At 41.6% G+C, this 18,930-nt stretch overlaps 1 protein-coding gene across 2 annotated transcripts in view; it reads left to right on the top strand.

The window, feature by feature from the left end:
* RAP1A (RAP1A, member of RAS oncogene family) overlaps nucleotides 1-18,930 on the top strand; it is a 364,901-nt gene that overhangs the window by 266,621 nt on the left and 79,350 nt on the right. For both annotated transcript variants that reach the window (XM_078644455.1, XM_078644456.1), the window contains exons 4-5: nucleotides 944-1,000; nucleotides 5,433-5,573. In XM_078644455.1, the coding sequence (XP_078500581.1) occupies nucleotides 944-1,000; nucleotides 5,433-5,573 (198 nt within the window). The remainder of the gene's footprint in view (nucleotides 1-943; nucleotides 1,001-5,432; nucleotides 5,574-18,930) is intronic.

Below are 18,930 nucleotides of genomic sequence, written 5' to 3' on the forward strand. Positions count from 1 at the left end.
CACTATGACTCAGTCAACGCTGGCCAAGTCATAGCACGTATGTTCTAACTTCATTAACTGTGGTGCTCTGCCTTGTTGTTGCTTGCTCCTCCCACCCATTGTTGCCTGCTTCGTCCCACCCATACCCTCCCTTCACCAAAAATAACACATTGGCAAAGTCAAATTGCTCTTGCTTAGGCAAGAGCTATTTGACTTTATCAATGTGTTTTAGCCCTGCTGCACAGCTGCAGTTCAGCATGGTTAAAAATATTTTTTAAAGTGCTATGAAACAGCCAGCATTGGCTGTCCTATCGCTTTCTTGTACTTCAGCTATGCTGATAAAACATCGACATAGTCAATAGATCTCAAATAGGCGAGAAATGTTGGCTTTGCCAATGCTTGTTCTCCCCTCATGTTTTCCTCCTATGCCGGGGGAAAATAAAACCCTTCCCAAAGAGCACCACCTGTTGTGGCTACGTTTACTAATAAAGTTGATGTCCCATTACCCAGCACAGAAATTAAAGCAGGTGTCCATGATAAGTAAACTGTTAAGAGGGCACAGCTTCTGGACTGTATAATCGTAATAAATCTAAGTTTGGACGTGGGTGTCTTTCGTATACATTCATCCATAATGGGGCAGCTTCTGTTGCTTAGAAGGAAATCATGAGCTTTTTTCTTTTTTATTTGCCCTCATTAACTTTTTATTGTCATTATTTTTGGTGCTAACTTCATAAAATTGAGTTGGGCAGCATTTGGTTTCGATCTGGGTAAGGCATGTAAGGTACCAGCTACTATCTAATATCTGTATACTATCTAATATCTTCTTTTCGTCACATGTTAAGGAAGAAAAAGCGGTTTATCTTTAGATCTACTGGCACAATGTAATTACACTTTTGGTTGTGTGCTAAAGTGGAACAATGATGCAAAATTGCAATACATTTAGACTGTGGTTATTTTTTTGCAGCAAGTTGAAGTAGACGGCCAACAATGCATGCTGGAGATTCTTGACACGGCAGGCACAGTAAGTTCTCACTTTTTTTGTTAGATACTTGTTCTGATGTTAACAATATTTATCTGCAGAACCAAGTGAAAGCTTGTGGTTGGCCAATTGTGATTGGCCTACATAATATTTTGACTAAATGAAAGGTATGTCTGTATGTCATATGACCTATATCGTGCGGCAACTTCATTGTGCCTTCTCCATCCTCCTAGACTAAGGCAGCCTTTGCAGTGAATCCCAAACAGTCACTTTTGCTTTTTACAGTTTTTTCAATTGTATCCTCCTAGTACTTACTGGAAAGCAGTGAATGACCACGGAGAAAATCAGATTATCTTTTTTGTGGCACTTCAGTTCATGTGCTATTTAGTCAACTTCTGTGTAAGTGCTTGGGTGTATAATTATTGTGAAAGGTCCTACTGCACATATATCCAAAAATGAGGACACTCACTGGTAGGTAAATTGTCCACGTTAGTTTCATACAGGTGAGAAGTACAGCATTCAGTTAACAAATGAAAAATCGTTACAATACCCATGTATATATCTCCAGCAACTAGTATTCAAAAGATGCCCGAAGTGCACTGACTGCACACTAACCCCCTCGGCAATATATGAAATAGACACGACCATAATAGCATTATGCTAGTGTCTACTTTGAGCACAAAAAAACGACATCAAAGGAGATAGAAACTCCATACACAAGTCCATCTTTAATTACATCCCTACTGTGCTTCCTGAAGATTCACCTGTGCAAGAGTTCTTGGAGTGACCATCCCCCCGGGACATCCAAAAAACCATTGGTGGCATGATTGTCAGCAGGCCCTATTCTACCCCTGGACAATGACACTCTGCTGCTATTCTGTACTGCACCACCACCCACATGCAGAGCATTCTTGAAGACTTCAATTACCGTACCTGGTCAGACAAGTTAGCAAATCCCCTGCTCACCATACTACCTTTCTTTAGACACACCATATCACCCACTTGCCTTCCTACTACCCCTTTTCTTTTCTGAAAATCGTCTTTCATCTTAGCTTTTTAAGCTTCCATTTTAGTCTGAATATCCTTGAAATCTAGTTCAACAATGTAACCTTGTATTACCTTCTTATTCTTCAACCACCATGGCACTAACTTAGTAGCCGGTTTACGATTTCTCAGCGATTCTAAAGGACTCACTGAGGTAATGGAATTAGGAGAAGTAGTATGAGCTAGTAGCATAGACTGCAAAGTATTCTTCCAACTCCGACCTCTCTTCACAGACCGTTGAACAGCCTCTTTAACCACACAGTTAAATCTCTCAATCTGTCCATTAGTTTCAGAATGGAACACAGCAATACTTTTGTGAACAACTCCCCACTTATCCAAATAATTTGCCATTTGTTTACTAACAAATTGAGGCCAACTATCTGTCATGAGTTCCTCAGGAATACCCTCTCTACAGAATACCTTTTCCAAAAGTTGTATAATCACTTCAGTAGTAACATCTTAAACCATTTTGATCTCAGGCGACTTTGAAAAATAGTCTATTGAAACAATCCCAAAAGGCTCTTGTCTTAACAGAATAGAAAGTGGACCAATAATGTCAAGACCAAATTTAGACCAAGGTGTAGCTGGTAAAGTAACAGGTTTAGGATCTTTGGTAAGTGCCTTGGCGTATATATCATATTTGCACCAATATCACACATCCTTACTAGATGTTCCATGAACGTATCGATACCAGACCACCAGATATTAACTTTTAGGTGCCTTCTAGTGGCTGAAATTCAAAAATGACTTGTGGGCAATATCCACAATAGACTTCCTTAAACCGAAAGTAGGAATAAAATTGTCCCCCCTGCAGGGGTGTGGAATTTAATAAAATATCTACTTGTCCATGGGGTGTGTTGCTTCATAAATCTACTAGTCCTGTAGCAAACCCTTCTTGCCCCCTTTCAAATTATGGCAGCAATCTCATTATATAAGAGCTCTGATATAGCTTCTTTGAGTATGCCAGGGCTCATAGCATAGTAGGGCTTGAATACTTGCAATAACCTTATGTTGCCACGTTTCCGCAGATCTACATACTGGGGCTGAAGGTAGCGGTAAGCAATAGTTCCAGGGTTAGAATGACCTTTTGAGTCTGTGCAAACATACTAACTTGCATATTTTAAGGGCTTTCAACAACTCTTCTCTAATCTTTTCCCATACTGAGAATTGCTGCAAATTTACTCCTGACAATGGCAGAGGTAAACCTTCTTCCAGAGTTGGGGGAAAAAAAGTGGTTGGAGGGAAAGTGAATTTGCAAACACTCAGATTTTCGCCTGAGCAAATCTGCACATTGGTTTGGCCATTCGCCACATACAATTTCCCAAACATACTACACACCAGAAACTGTATGTTGGCCCAAATAAACACACCAATTGAGTCTTGTGTCTTGTATACTCACCAGGAGTGACAACTGGCGGAAATAAGCTCCCATTTAGTATCATTCTCCTCATAACTTTGTATTGCATTTACCCTCCTAGGGACTAATCTACAAACTTTAGCAAAATGCCCCTTTTTGTTACATCTGGAACAGACTTTATGTGTCGGACATGGTCTTGAATTTTTCAAATGGAAGCTACTACCACATATAAAACAAAGAACATTATTTTTCCTATCTGGTTTTTGCACTTTTGTTCTCGCATCTAGCTACTGCGTAATTTCACTTTTTAGCCATAGGCTTCTTAACCATATCTCCCTCCTTTGCTACAACATTCACCTACGTTTTCTATTTGCCTCTAATTTCGATGGCTTTATCTATCTCAATCGCAGCATTAAGAGATTAGATGTTTTCCATGGTCTTTCCTGTGTCATCTTATTGTTGGAGCTCATAAGGATTTGATCCCTCAAAACCTGCTCATAAGTGATGTGCTTGAAGTCACCAGTCACTGCTAATGATCTGAGTGTAGACACATAACTTTCTAATGACTCATCTGATTTCGGTTTCCTAGAATAAAATAGGAATAACCACATTCGTTTTTTTACATACCATAAAGATAGCTGTTTAGACGCATATTGGTATGAGTCATTCCCCGTATTCACTTAAACTGGTAAATTCTTGAATTCTTTTAAGCCAATGCCCTCTAAGCAATGTTTTAATAATGCCAGTTTTCTATCAGGTTCACATAACTACCCTTCTTAAACTTCGACATATGCCTAAAATACTGCCTCCCATGTGTCTAAAATCCATGGGTTGTTCTTCTGGCATCGTGAGAAATGGTGGGTTGGAACAATTCCAGACATAATGTCCCAGTAAGACAAATTCCAACTAGAAATCTCAGAGAAGAGAAAGTAAGAGGCACAGTGTAAAATGGAGATGCACACATCTAGAGCCTTACTTCAGGATGTACATTCATTATAATCCACTTTGCACTTAAGTGTAACATACTGCCGCACTCCATACAGAATCTAGTGGAAGGAAAGCATACACTGCTCCTTTCCAAAAGACAACGATACGCAGTCTACTTATGTGCGCATCACAGGGTGAAATCAATGGAACTAGACTGGACGTTATGCTGGCAGTACATGCAACCGAAACTTTAGTAGTGTCTGTGTCGAAAGACCCAACCAATAGAAGCCATAGAAACTTCCAAATCGGAGAAAAGCTGTGGAGAGGAGTAAATCCAGAGAAACCAATAGCGAGCAAGAGAATACCTTCCAGCCAATACAACAGCTCGGATTCAGAAACTTGAACCATTACCCAACCAAAAGCAACTTCCTCCTTGAGCTTCAATAGCCAGTCTGGAGCTCAAAAAAATGAAAACAGGAAAGGCAGTGACTAGGATAAACACATGGAAGTAAAATAAAATTACTTTTAAAGTTGAGCACAGTTACAGGTGTTAATTTTTTACTATGAAAGTGACCTGTCTAAATTATTAGTGTAGTTTTTCCCAAAACCTTTTCTTGATTCCATGCTTTCCTGCCCTTTTTTTCCTAAACATGTAGGTAAACAGAACTAAAACAGTTAGATACATCGTAGGTCTGAAGTTCCACTAGGCTTGGTAGGCACTTGCCAAAGATTTCCTGCACACATGATGATACTAGACCAACCATGTTGATCTTCTGATAAGGTGCAAAACGGACTTTGTTCACAACAGTCCTATCTTGCCTTCTGCGCCTTGGCTGGTAGGATGATATAGGGCACGCAGGCATTGGCTTCCTCCAATCTTACCTATATCTTCCTACGGTTAATGGGGTCAAAAGCTCTCTAGTCTCTTAGCCATATTAAATATTGACTTTTACTTCACACTGAATAGTACTTATTTTCTCTCATAAATGTATAGGTATGTATGTCTCAAGTTCTGTTTTCCAGATGGAGCGTGAGCAGAGGGTTTATATTTTATTCCATTAATTTTCATAATGAATTATAAAACTTTTTTTAAAGTCTTATTTTCAAGCAGTTTTCTCTTTGCTCATTGTTAGTCTTCTCTTTCAGGAGCAATTCACTGCAATGAGAGATCTGTACATGAAGAATGGGCAGGGGTTTGCACTAGTGTACTCTATCACAGCACAGTCCACGTTTAATGATCTCCAAGACCTACGAGAACAGATATTACGGGTGAAAGACACAGAAGATGTAAGTCCTTTTCTTTTTGTACCAGAGGAAAATCTCAGTATGTTCCTTTTTGAAGTTGTTTCATCCTCATGCACAAGTGGAAAATAGTTTTTCATAGGCTGTTAGCTAAGAAGGAGGTTTAGCATACTCAATAAAACATTGGCAGTGTGGACGTGGATTCTGAAGTCTTGTATATGTACTCCTCTGGCAGCACTTTTTAGGTCTTACCTACTATTGATGTCAAAATACTTATTGTGTGCAATCCTTACAGTGAGCTTTGGTTCATCCCATTGTTTTTCTTTGGTGATATTCATTGCTTCTTATTTGATGGCTTTCCTTCCTCTTCTTGTGTATCTCCATTATGTGGAAGCGTAGCATCTGTACCAAACTTTCCGATTGGAAGACTTGTATCTTTTCACTGCTTACCTTCAGCGAACATCTTTGTTTTCTTTTCCTTTTTGTATGCCATGAGGTGAACATGTGATTTCTTGCGCTCTCCACCTATGGACTGCTTTCCCTACACATTTCACATCTCTGGACAATTTTACACAAAAAGGGCTGGGGCAATACACTACAGTACCCAACACCTCCGTGGGAAGAATTAATAATAGCTCAAAGTGGTGCTCGGAACCGGAAGATCAGCCCCTTTCAACTTCCAATAAGTAAAAACATCCTTAAACGTAACCAAGTCAAATGGCTCAGATCAACAATTCAACTATGTGTCCAACTTAGGAAACTTGTACCTACAAGCCCTGAAAAACTTGGAACCCTTGAGTAAAAATAAAAGCTGGAACCACCCAGCCCAATGATTTTTTTTGTATGAATTGGCATACTAAGGTTGGACTTTACATCTTTGTGAAAGGTGTTTTTCCTTTTCTGACCAGTTTCTCCTTTGCATCTTTTCTTCAGTCTCGTTTCCAGTTTTTATCTTTAGGTCCATTGTAGGCTGCAATCAAAGTACACGGACTGTATAAATGAGAAGCAGGTTATGCCCGCAGTGGACGCATTGCCTCGCTTCTCTGAGAAGGACACATGATTACATAATTGCCAACACGGACAGCTATAAGGGAAACCTGCAGTTCTCAAGGGCACTGTGTACGTTTGCCCTCTACAGTGCCAAAGTGAATCTGTTTGCAAGCAGTAACTGGTGACAGTTGTTTCCAGGGGAAAAGAGAAGCTTCACCACTCTTATCTTTAGACTTGATTATGTTCCTCACTCGACCCCAAATTACCTAGCTTTTCCAGCAATGTCAGTATTTGGAAGACGCCAAACACGTCCTGAGTACAACATGCCAAGTTCATCAAGCCTTTTTAGTTCTTGCCTGAGCCAGCGCATTCGCTGCTCGGAGAGACAGTTTGTAAGCGGGTTTTCACAGTGCTACCCCAGGCTTTTGGTGGCCTCAAGCTTGCGGGCAGCCGCCATCTATCTTTCCTCCTGGCCGCCTTGCTCGCGATCACTTTCGCCCGCATCATTTGCCTGTTCTGTACTTTTGCTACAATAGCGGCACCGGCGCTTTACCTTTAAGTAAAGCGCCAGTGCCGCAATTGTAGCAAAAGTAAAGAAATAGATTTGTTTTCTATTTCTTTACTTTTGCTATTAGTGTGGCACCCGCACTTTACTTTTAATGTTAAAAGTAAAGTGCAGGTGCCACGATTTCTTTACTTTTGCTATAATCGCGGCACCTGCCCTTATAGCAAAAGTAAAGAAATAGAAAAATCTATTTCTAAAGTTTTGCTATAATCGCGGCACCCACGCTTTACTTTTAACATTAAAAGTAAATGCGGGTGCCGCGATTATAGCAAAAGTAAAGAAATAGAACAAAACATCTATTTCTTTACTTTTGCTATAATTGCAGCACCCGTGCTTCACTTTTAATGTTAAAAGCAAAGAATAAAGAAATATATTTTTTTTCTCTATTTCTTTCCTTTTGCTATAATCGCTGCATCTGCGCTTTACTTTTAACATTACATTACATTACAGTTGTTGCTTATTTATTTTATGCAGCTAACCACCATTGACAACGCTAATAGTCCTTGCTTGTTGTAGGTATAATGTTACGCGTGTTATCATATATCTGGATGCAATGACAGAAACAGCAAAATACCAGTCGGGCAGCACACTATGCTAAACACAGATTTTTAGCTTGTGTTTTAAGCCACACCCTTAATTACACCGGCCACGCCCCTTTGAAACACCATTAGTTTTTTCATCCCACTTATAGCCCACTGTACCTAGGCTCTGGCAAATGGCAGAACGCTGTACCACGAAGGTACGAGTTCAAGGCGTTATGTGACCTTTTGAACAATAGCTGGATGAAGGGGAGGGTATGAGTCGATGGCTGCTTTGATACATTATCATTTCACTAAGCAGCGGGGTGCAGCAGCTAGCTTCTGTGCACTCTTCTCTCTGAAAGGGAAAAGAGGGGTGTGTGTCGCAGCACGGTAGTTTACAATAGTGTGGGCAGCTGACCATTTCAAAGGCCGTATAAAAATGTGGATCTCTGCATCTCCACAGAATAGCTCTTTAGTATGCAGATTCCTTCTTATTAGCGCCAAGAAACTACATGGCTTTGACCACTACTCTTTACACCACTTCCCCAAAAAACAATATTTGTTCTTCCCCAGCACTGCTGGTTTGGTAGATGGGAAGTGTGAAGGTAGGGGTTGTAGTTTCTATTGCTCAGTTGAAGTTTTTAGACGGGGCTTTTCCTTTTGTGTGTCAGACTATGGCTGCTTTCGGATATTTCTTTTTGACGTATTAAGTCACGTTTAAACACCCCACTCCCTATCAAAACATCTTAATACTCATTGCGAGTCCCAGTTTTTAGGTGTGGCTAGACTTCAGCTCTTTGACAATAGGTCTGGCAAAACACTTATAGGGTCCCAAAGGCGAGACCTATTGGCTATGCCAATGCTTGTTTTCCTTTGGTATTAAAAAAGTATGTATTTTGTCTTCAAAATCCCGTTCTTTCACTATGTGCTCCAAATATGTGAATTCAGGCCCTTTGAAAATGTGGTGCAAAAGAAACCCACAATTCGTTGTACTTGCTATAGAAATTTCAGGCCTGTATTACCAGCAGGACCCACACAAGATGTGTTCTTTCAGAGTAGTCTTAAAAGCAGTCTCATGCAGTAGATAACTGAAGAGCCATTCGATTCTTGATTGCGCGTCAGCTGTTTCAGTAGAGCATCATTTGGGAGCTTGCAATTCAATCTGAGTTAAAATGGTCAAACCAATCCTGTTTCCTCCCGGTAAGTTTTCTCCTTAGAAAAATAGCTTTAATAGGTACCCCTACTTATACTTGTATTTTGGAATCGAGAGGACACCCATAACTAAATGCCCTCTTTGTTCACTTTGTACCAACTGAGTTAAATGCACTAAAGATCATGAACACTTAGATGTATAGAAGAATGGTTGACTCCCTGTTGCTGGCTGGCACGCACACTTTAGGCTGCTTTATGCACTTGCCAACGAGATTAGAATGAAACCTAATGCCATGGTGAAGGAGACTTTTGCGCTAAAATGTGGACACTAAAGACTAGTATCTCTACTGAGCCCTAGCTTTATAAAGCAGATCTATAGTTGTGCTTTGAATTTTCATTGTACTCCCCTCTAAAAGCTTCACTATGTTCCTACCGAAAATAATCCTTACTAGAATGAGGGACTTGACCTTTTCTTTGACAATCTAGTTCTGTTATGGTCGTTTCTGGAGAGCAAGGTATTGATGTGCTCAGTTTTCCTGTTCCTACGAGAAGAGGATCCTACCTGCAACTGACAGACCACCAATAGTATCTACACTACACGTTTCGGTTGTATGGTTGTTGTGGGAGACTTTTTGGAATTGCAAGGACAGCTGATGCAGGATGCTCTCAAGATAGATGTTGAACTCCCAGAAGACAACATATTCCCAGTGAAATAAGAAAGGTGTACTGCTACTGCAAACGGACATAAGATGAAACATTTGATCTTGTGTAAATTTCTACTTACGGTATTCTTTTAAGGCATGTCAAGCTTCCGAATTAAACACAAAACCGTTTTGGACTTAAAGCAAATCGTCTAGGCATAGTCCATCATTCAAAGTTTGGCACTGCTCATTGTTTCTGCTCTAACTTTTTGTTTCAAAGGGTTGCCTACAGTGTTTGATGAATGACCAAAAATATCAGAGGGTCTAAAACATCAAAGAAGTGAACGCCAGATATGAACCAACAGGGGACTATATCACCATGCCTCGTATATAATCTAAATAAAGTCAACCCTACACCAAACCCACACAGTGGTAAGGTAAGGATGCCCATCAGTCCCCACACGGAACTACCCTTCATCATTTGGGTTTCCTTTAAGACCACCATTAAGGGTGCCACTTGTCTTTCACGGGGAGGGCCCAGATTGTAAGAAAACCCTCACCTGGTCAGACAGATCTTCCGTGGTCTTACTTCTCAATTAAGAGTATGTTAGAATACCAAGGGGGGGACTGATGTCGTAGTGCAGAAAATAGTGTGTAAAGAATAAGAAAAAGTGTATGCTAAAATTGGAAGAGGGGGTACTGAAAGTGATTTTTATTCTGGTGCTACCCACTCTACCAATGTTAAAAAGTAGTTAGTGACAATCACAATATTCTTGGATTGTCTAGATGTACTGTAAGGTCAACATGTTTCAGCAATTAACGACACATTAAGTCATTGCTTTCATCAGGACCAAAACAACTGATAGCTACTGCAACCAAGTGATAGTGAAACAAAAATAATGCTCAAAACCATGTCAAATAAAACTGATACAGAGATCACCTGAATCCACTAGGTGTCCGCATCGTTTTCTCCACCTTTCCAAGTCATCAGAAATTTCCAAATTGGAAGATGCACAGACCTCACCCCACCTGGCCACGGCTCAGGGAGAAAAGGGGAAGCACCGCTCTGTCCGTAGGTACTCCGTGAATCGGCGTCCGATCGGCTCGGACGCCGATTCACGGAGTACCGACGGACAGAGCGGTACTTCCCCTTTTCTCCCTGAGCCATGGCCAGGTGGGGTGAGGTCTTTGCATCTTCCAAGTTGGAAATTTCTGACAATCCAAGAATATTGTGATTGTCACTAACTACTTTTTAACATTGGTAGAGTGGGTAGCACCAGAATAAAAATCACTTTCAGTACCCCCTCATCCAATTTTAGCATACACTTTTTCTTATTCTTTACACACTATTTTGTGCACTGCGACATCTGTCCCCCCTTGGTATTCTAACATCCTCTTAATTGAGAAGTAAGACCACAGAAGATCTGTCTGATCAGGTGAGGGTTTTCTTACAATCTGGGCCCTCCCCGTGAAAGACAAGTGGCACCCTTAATGGTGGCCTTAAAGGAAACCCAAATGATGAAGGGCGGTTCCGTGTGGTGACTGACGGTCATCCTTACCTGACCACTGTGTGGGTTTGGTGTAGGGTTGACCTTATTTAGATTATATACGAGGCATGGTGATATAGTCCCCTGTTGGTTCATATCTGGCGTTCAGTCCTTTGATGTTTTAGACCCTCTGATATTTTTGGTCGTTCATTGTATGCGTGGGGCATATCAGAGTTTGGTCTTTAAAATCCCCTTTGACCCTAATAAAATTATTGTTGTTGTTTGCCTACAGTGTTTACCATTACTGAACGTACATCATTCATCGCTAATCGGTTAAGTTTAAAATATTATGATCATAAGAGGTTGAGGTCCTTTCAAAGAAGTGACTTGGCTTAGAGTTTTTGATATTGAATTTTCCTTGATTGGATGGGACCAGTACATTAAAGAACCTTTTAATTGCTAACTTGTACCGAACATTGACAATGATGTGTTTAAGTACCTTGCTCATCCATAGTTTGTCCAGTAGAGACTGATGCCTGTGAATATATTGGAAATCGGCCAACACCTTTCAGTCTGGAAGAACAACAAGCCGACATTGCGGAAAACTTTATTTCAGTGGGTTTTTTCCTAGTTGTACTAGTATTTACCCTCGTGGCTAGAGTTTTTTGTCTTCCTGTACCGGTTTCATCGCTCTAGCTCATCAAACAGTTTACACTGGCTGCAACCTTTCGGTGACTTGCTGCTGTTCCACTGTAGAATGATCCTCTCAGTAACCAAAGCCTCCCACTTGACTCAGCAAAGTCCGAGGCAATGACGGACAGAGCGGGGCCTCTATATCCTCAGCTAGGTCTAGGTGAGGTGAGGTCCAGTCCCCGGTCAAGATGGATGCCATCTGCATTCCTTGAAGCGGAGGATCGATTCATATAGGTTGTATATGTTCCAACCTTTGATAATGACATTTTTTGCACTCATATAATTAAAAAAAAATGTGTTACACAAATTTTTGCAGTAGCATAGTTTAAGAGCAGAGGCCCTGAAGAAAGCCGTGGGTAACGTTTTCCCTACTGGCTGAAACATGTTGGCCTTACGTTTTGCAGTTATTTGTTGAAACTGCCCCTTGCACTGTTTTGTTTTTAGTCTTGAGGGTGAGGTTATCTATATAAATACAATTCTCTTTTTTCCTCACCACCTTATTTTAAATCACCACTTTTTCCTTTTTTTGCACTGCACTTTATTCTCTTGTGGTCTGAAAATTGGGAATGTACTATCTTTTCTCGACTTTGGTTTGATCCAATTGAGCGAATTCCCTATGGATGCTAGATAGTCTCTATGATCAAGAGATACACCATCCGCAAGGGTGGATGACCAAATGATAAGATTGATCATAACGTCAATATTGATGGGAATCCAAACAATTGCTCCAGGATCTCACCATTGACTAAACATTTGTGACTCATGTTGGTTTCTCATTTTGTTTCTTCTCCCTTTTTTCTCCGTGACTCCTTTTCTTACTCAGTGATTGGAGTATTGGAAGTCAGTTGGCTACATTGTCGATTTCAGACCCCCGGTTCTACTTGTTGTTGATGTTATAGTAAATGGGGATAGGAACCAGGGCAGGTCTTTAAATATCCCTGTGACCCTACATCTCGCTTTTGTGGTTATTGGTAATTACTAACTTGTACCTAACATTGACAATGCTGTGTTTAAGTACCTTGCTCATCCATTGTTTGTCCTGTAGAGACTGAGACTGAAGCCTGCGAATATATTGGAAATCACCCAACACCTTTCGGTCTGGAAGAACAACAAGCTAACATTGCGTAAAACTTTAATTCAGTGGGTTTTGTTTGTTCCTTGTTGTACTAGTATTTACCCTCGTGGCTAGAGTTTTTTGTCTTCCTGTACCGGTTTCATCGCTCTAGCTCATCAGTTTCCACTGGCAGCAACTTTTCGGTGACTTGCTGCTGTGCCCCTGTAGAATAATCCTCTCAGTAACCAAAGCATTGGTCTTTAGGACTAAATGGAAGCAGAAAACGAACACTAGTCTGCCTCCGCTTCCCGATAGTTTTCTGTGATGGATGTTGGTGCCACCATCTTATTAAATTGCATGATATAAGTAAATTGTGCAGTCTTAACATGGGTCCATGTTTTCACAGAAACTGTTGGTAAAGCCTTGTGGGGAAGTATCAGTCCTCCAGTGAGTACATCTATATGATTGACAGAGGATAATTTTCTCCTCTTTATTGTCCTTAAGAGCGGAACTAATGCGCTTTTCACCTCTCTGTATTGCATTATGTCTAGCTTGTCACCTCCTCTAAATTAAATGCTGCTCAAATTTGGTTTGCATGTAGCACCTCAAAAGACAATAACTGCTTAAATGGCCCTAAATGCATGTATGAAGAAATAACTCATATTTCATCTTATCTAGTATCTTGGCATACAGCCCTGTCCTCTTTATTCAACTAAAATTTGAGGATCATCTTGCATGTTTTTTCTCAGAGCCCATGCCGACAAGATAATACTCATTGGTTTCCGTGCCTTTACCTCTCTTTACAAGATGCCACCCATCACCAGGGAGACTTCACCAAGGGCAGACATTCCCTCATTCTTATTAAACTTTTACATTTTATTTTCAGGTCAGACATTAAGCATGTGAGACTTAACATCAAGACTTAGTTTCACAATATGGCTATTGGAACACTTTTACCAAACTTTATGCCTAGGTTCACTGACTTCCCATACTATTCTGTTTATAATCCTAAGGAAAAACAATTTTGCTGCACTTTCCATCCATATACAGTTCATTACAGATAGCCCTTCTTTCACAGGCCCAAATCTTCATCTGTGGAATATCCTTTACATGATCATTTAGCAGGTTTCCTAAAGTTTTCAAAGCTAATTATAAGTTGCATCCATTCTAAATCCCTCATGCCATTATTAGCACAACCATGTTAAAACTAACTACATTCCATCTGTACTAGAATAATACAAGATTCTCTTCGCCTGTCTGAAGGTTACTGAAAGCCTACACTGCACTAAATTTTACCTTAAGTAATGGCATCTAAAATGTACTGTCATGTCTGCTGCAAAGCCAGAACGATACACCACAGTGAAGTGTTATTACTCTGCATTGTACAGTGAGGAAAAAATGAACATGCTAAATGGGATAAGTTATAGACTAGTTATGGACACCAGATTTGATGTGTAATTCACTCTTTCTAATATTGACTCAATCATTGATAATGGAGCCTCCTACTTGGAAAACTTGCAATCACATATGTTTGGAGGTTCCAGAGAGCTTTTGCCCTTACAGCCCTTTACACCTCTTTTAACCTCATTATGAGCACTGCAGATCTGTGCAGGGACACTGGAAGGCCAGAATTCCTTATTCTGGGTGGTATTCCTGCACCAAAGTGCAGTGTTTACAAGCTTTCTCCCTGGAATGGTGACCCTGAAATTCTTGGCCTGCCTTTGTACTTTATTCCTTGCTTCTCACAAGGCTGACAATATATCATGCCTGTTCAGAGCCTGCGGAACGTGTCTAGGGGTGTTGAATTTAATAAAATATCTGTGTCCGTGGGACAGGTTGCTTCATAAATCGACTTGTCCAGTAAAAGAAATCCACTTGTTCCTTTGGTGCCACGTAGTGCAGTGACAATTTATGCACGCAATCTCATTAAATAAGAGGTCTAATAATAGCCTCTGATTGTGCTAGGGCTCACACTGTGGTAGGGTTTGAATACTAGCAATTTCCTGCACAGATCTAAATACTGGTCCTGAAAGTAGAGGTATGCAATAGTTTCATGTTTGGGATGCCCTTTTCAGTCTGTGCAAACCCAGTAGCTTGCATGTTTAAGGAGGTTTCACCATCTGTTTTCTAATTGTTTCCCATACTGAGAGGTTGAAAATGCACTCTTGACAGGGGCAGAAGTAAAGCTTCTTCCAGGGTTTGGTAAAAAGTGGTTGGTGGGAACGTGAACTTGTAAACGCATGAGCCAATCTACACATGCATATTTGCTAGTGTTAAAATGCAGTTAACAAATATTTTCTAGGAGTACGATTTCCTGGCCTGCCTGTGTAAATTCCTGTTAATTCATAAAAGCTGCAAGTCTACACTAAATTCAAGACATTTACCGTGGGTGCACTTTTGTGACTTTCTTTAAGATTTGGACCCCTAAGTAGTTCTGACCTTTCATTTTTATTAAAATTCTATCCGTCTATCAGCAGGGTTCACTGAGAGTGACCTCATTCTGCTGTTTCACAAGGAGCATATCAGCACACAAAGTATGTTTGTTCAGTGCCAGGAACTTCTGTGGCAATGTGTGCTGTTTAAGACCCAAAAATATTGTAGCTTTTGGCAGTGTTTGTTATAATGGTGAGCCGTCACAACAATAAAGCTTAGCAAAAACAATCTCAAAACATGGCACACATTGACAAAACCAAAAGGCTGACCTCCAATGTGTGACCTTTTTACTTCACCAATGCTTGCTTTCTTCCTTGTTTCCTGTAATCGTGTTGAAACTGTTTACACTGATTTTCCATTATGAATTTTTTTGAGAAATGAAAATACCACCATGCATTGCCACATTTTACTAAATGATGCTTCAAAGAAATGGTACTTAAAATGCATCAGTAGTTTAGCAAAACACTTATTTCCTAGTTGCATTTTTTATGAACATTTTATTTTGAAAGCAAAGAATCATCAATCTAGCTTTCAATGTTCTGCAAATAGTTGCGTCTAATCGGAGCATTCTGGGAGCATTTTACATAGCCTCATTGGTAAACTTTGCAAACGTGTGTACATATTTTTATACTGGAGCTATTGTAAGTAGTGCAGTTAGAGCGTACAACATTCCCTTAAAGCACTCACCCTAATGATAAAGGCTTTTTATCATGAATACAAGATTTAACAGCATCAAAAAACCAACACATATTACCTTAACTGCAGACAATACCCTTACCTAATCCATAATGTGGTACTGTAATCTTGTAGTCAAAGGATTTGTGCTGCAGGGGGTTGGGCCTACGTGTCCCAAAGACCAACATGAAAATCTGTTGTCCTTGACCCCCAAACAATATGTCTTGGGTGTCGGGCTGTAGGGATTCTACACCCCCTGCCTGTCAGGAAAAGCGGCTTTGGGTGTCAGTGGGTTGTGGTTTAGGGGCGGTGAGTAGGGGCTGGGTTATGCCTCTCTGTGGAAAGCAATGTTGTGCATGGGTCGGGCGGTACAGGTTGAGGTACTTCCCACGACCGTGCCCCTGTCTTTGCTTTTCTTACACATAAGAATATGCTCCTGGTGTAATTATGCTCTGTTTCTGAGCCCCCAATTGCCAAGTCCAAAGACACACGCTATCCCTAGTGGCCTGATGCATTATGTTTGTAGAATGTGTGGCTGTAGATACCTGCACTGCGTACTTCTGCCATCTAGTGTTGGGCTTGGACAATTGCAAATCCTTTTTTCTTTGAGGAAGTATTTCGGGCCACAATGTTTCTCCTCTGGGATTGGATGTGCATGGGCACCAACTCTATTGTTGGATTATTTTTCCCCGTTATCGGGTTTGGACAGGATTAGGCATGCTCCCGGTCTATACTAGTTTGTTGGTTCCCATTGCGGCCCCAGAGTCTGTTCCCTTCCATCCCGTGTGAGAACAATCTTAAATGCATTTTCTTCAAACTGTGCTGATTCCTCGAGCCCGTTGTCGTCGTACAAGCAGACCTCTTGGACTTTTGAGCCACTGTGTGCTTCAGACTACCCTTTGGAGAATGAGCATCCAGGGTAATGGAACGGATGCCCCTCAAGAAATGCCCACAGTGCCACTCTAAATACCCATGGGCTGGCCTCCACACAGTCTGCAAACCTTGTCTTGTGCCAGATCTTTACGAGAGCTACTGCAGCTGTTCTGCATGTCGCAGCAAGACTTCTCTGTGCCAGTGCCGAAACTGATTGTGGGCCCCACAGCAGAATGACCAAATCCTTTGCAGAGACTGATCCCCCTTGGCACCGAAGAAGAGGACATTGGGTGAGTCGCCCAGTCTCTTGGGTGAGGCGCATCAGCCAAGTTCAGTTAATCGACTCCAACATCTTGGAGGAACTCATTGAGGAAGAAGAGCAGGCTCCACGAGAGCGCTTTACCTACCTCGTTCGACTTGGCTCATGCCGAAAGACCACGTCTCGTGTGAGTACTGTTGACACCCTTAGCTGCTATTTTCTAGTGTGCCAGGCAAGGCCTTTGGGCACTTACCTGTGCTAGTATTTTTGGAATAGAGAGGTCATACATAACAAAGCTTTTTTCCCACTTTGTACCAATGTGGTTAAATGCTCTAAAGATCAATCAATACATTTTAAGAAAAATGGTTGGCTCACTGTTACTAGCGGAAATGCATTTATGTAAGGCTACCTTTAGAATACATTCAGTATTTTTGCACCCATCAATGAGCTTAAGAAGAAACCTAGTGCCACAGAGAGGGACACTATTGCGCTAAAATGCAGACTCTATAAAGACAAGTCAATATATCTCTCAGGGGTGGGGGAATCCTATTGCCCGACGCCCGAGCCATGTTGTATTTTGTGACGGGCAAGAAAATGTACTGTCTCTTTTGTCCGATGGACAAGTAGACATTAAATCACGTAAGTAATACAGTTCCAGAGTACCCACAGCCAATCAGAAAGGCTGGAAGAGAGCCAGAGACTCGTTAGAGGCCTCTGATTGGCTAGCAGCCCATGACTGTGCTCGAGCCTAGCCAGTGATTGGCTGGGGGAGTGAAACGTCAGTCTCAGTCAGAAAGTGGTAGTTTGTAGCCGGCCACCACCGTGAGGCACTGCCATAGTGACCGCTGGGAATGTGTTAATTCTAGGAACCAACTCGCTCTAAACATGAATAGAAAGTCGCTGCCTGCTGTGATGGAAAGCGTCGAGTGATGCGTCCTTGTAGCTGCAGGGCGGGCTCATATTGATGTAATCGCTGCTATTGGAGCAGTGCCTTAACCGTGCTGGCTGCACCTTTTAATTGGTCGGCACAGAGCAGATTCTAACGCCCCTTCGCGCCAGGCGTGCTGAAACAATCTTGAGGAAAGGAAGGCTGAGACGCTTCCTTTGAGCAGGTCGGTGTGCAGTGCTTTGCCCGGTGTCATGGTGAGTGACTACAGCACTTAATAGGAGCAGCAGAGGAAGACCGGCAGTGTGTGCGCGCTGCATCACTGCGTGTGAGTGCTGGTGTGCAAACTACAAACATCGCCAGCCTGTGTCCAGCACCTTAGGCATCTCCTCAGCAGTGGGATGTCCTGCCTGTGCGTCACGTCATCAGTGCTTTTCAGAGCCGTTCTTGAATGAAGGTACACAAGACGTTTAAGTTGAATGTATGTCGGTGCGGGGGTTATCTCCTTCGCTGTATATGCACTTGCCCCTCTCCTGCCCCCAGTGTTTACTAAGAGAACTCCTGCCTCATCACCCCCCTTCGCCACCCCTCTCCTTCGTAATGGAAGACACCAGAAGCTGTCGGTAGTGACCTGTCACCCCGTGACCTATAGACCTGAAAAGCAGTAAAGCTGACATCACACACAGCAGTGGTGTTTAGCAACACAGCGGCATCCCCGGGGGCTAATTACTGCAAGCCAGTGGTGGCAAAATGCAAAGCTCACAAATGGGCACCAAAGCCTGGCCGAGGATCGACTCCCGCCCACACCTCAGTAGTTAAACCTAGCACAGGATCGGGTGGGGTAGTAAATACTCTCTGATAATAAATGTAGACTTTTTTACAAAAATTATGAAATAAAAAAACAGTCATACTGTATTGTGGTTTTGCAGCTGAAGTGATCTGGTATCTATTTTGTTTCCTAGAGCTGTGTTGTATTCTTCAAAGCGCTACACCAAAAAGAAAGAATTCTGAAATACTAAAAGTACATTGTTCTCAAGAGGTGAACATTACCCAGTGAGTCCGACTCAACTATGGTGTTATCTCTACTACTTCCCACCAGAGGCCAAGCCTGTGCTGCCTGGAGGGCGTTTGAAGGCCTCAATCACTGCACACAATGTGACTGTGTTGATATGT

The sequence above is a fragment of the Lissotriton helveticus genome, chromosome 5_1 (assembly GCF_964261635.1).
Source record: "Lissotriton helveticus chromosome 5_1, aLisHel1.1, whole genome shotgun sequence".
NCBI classification, from domain to species: Eukaryota; Metazoa; Chordata; class Amphibia; order Caudata; family Salamandridae; genus Lissotriton; species Lissotriton helveticus.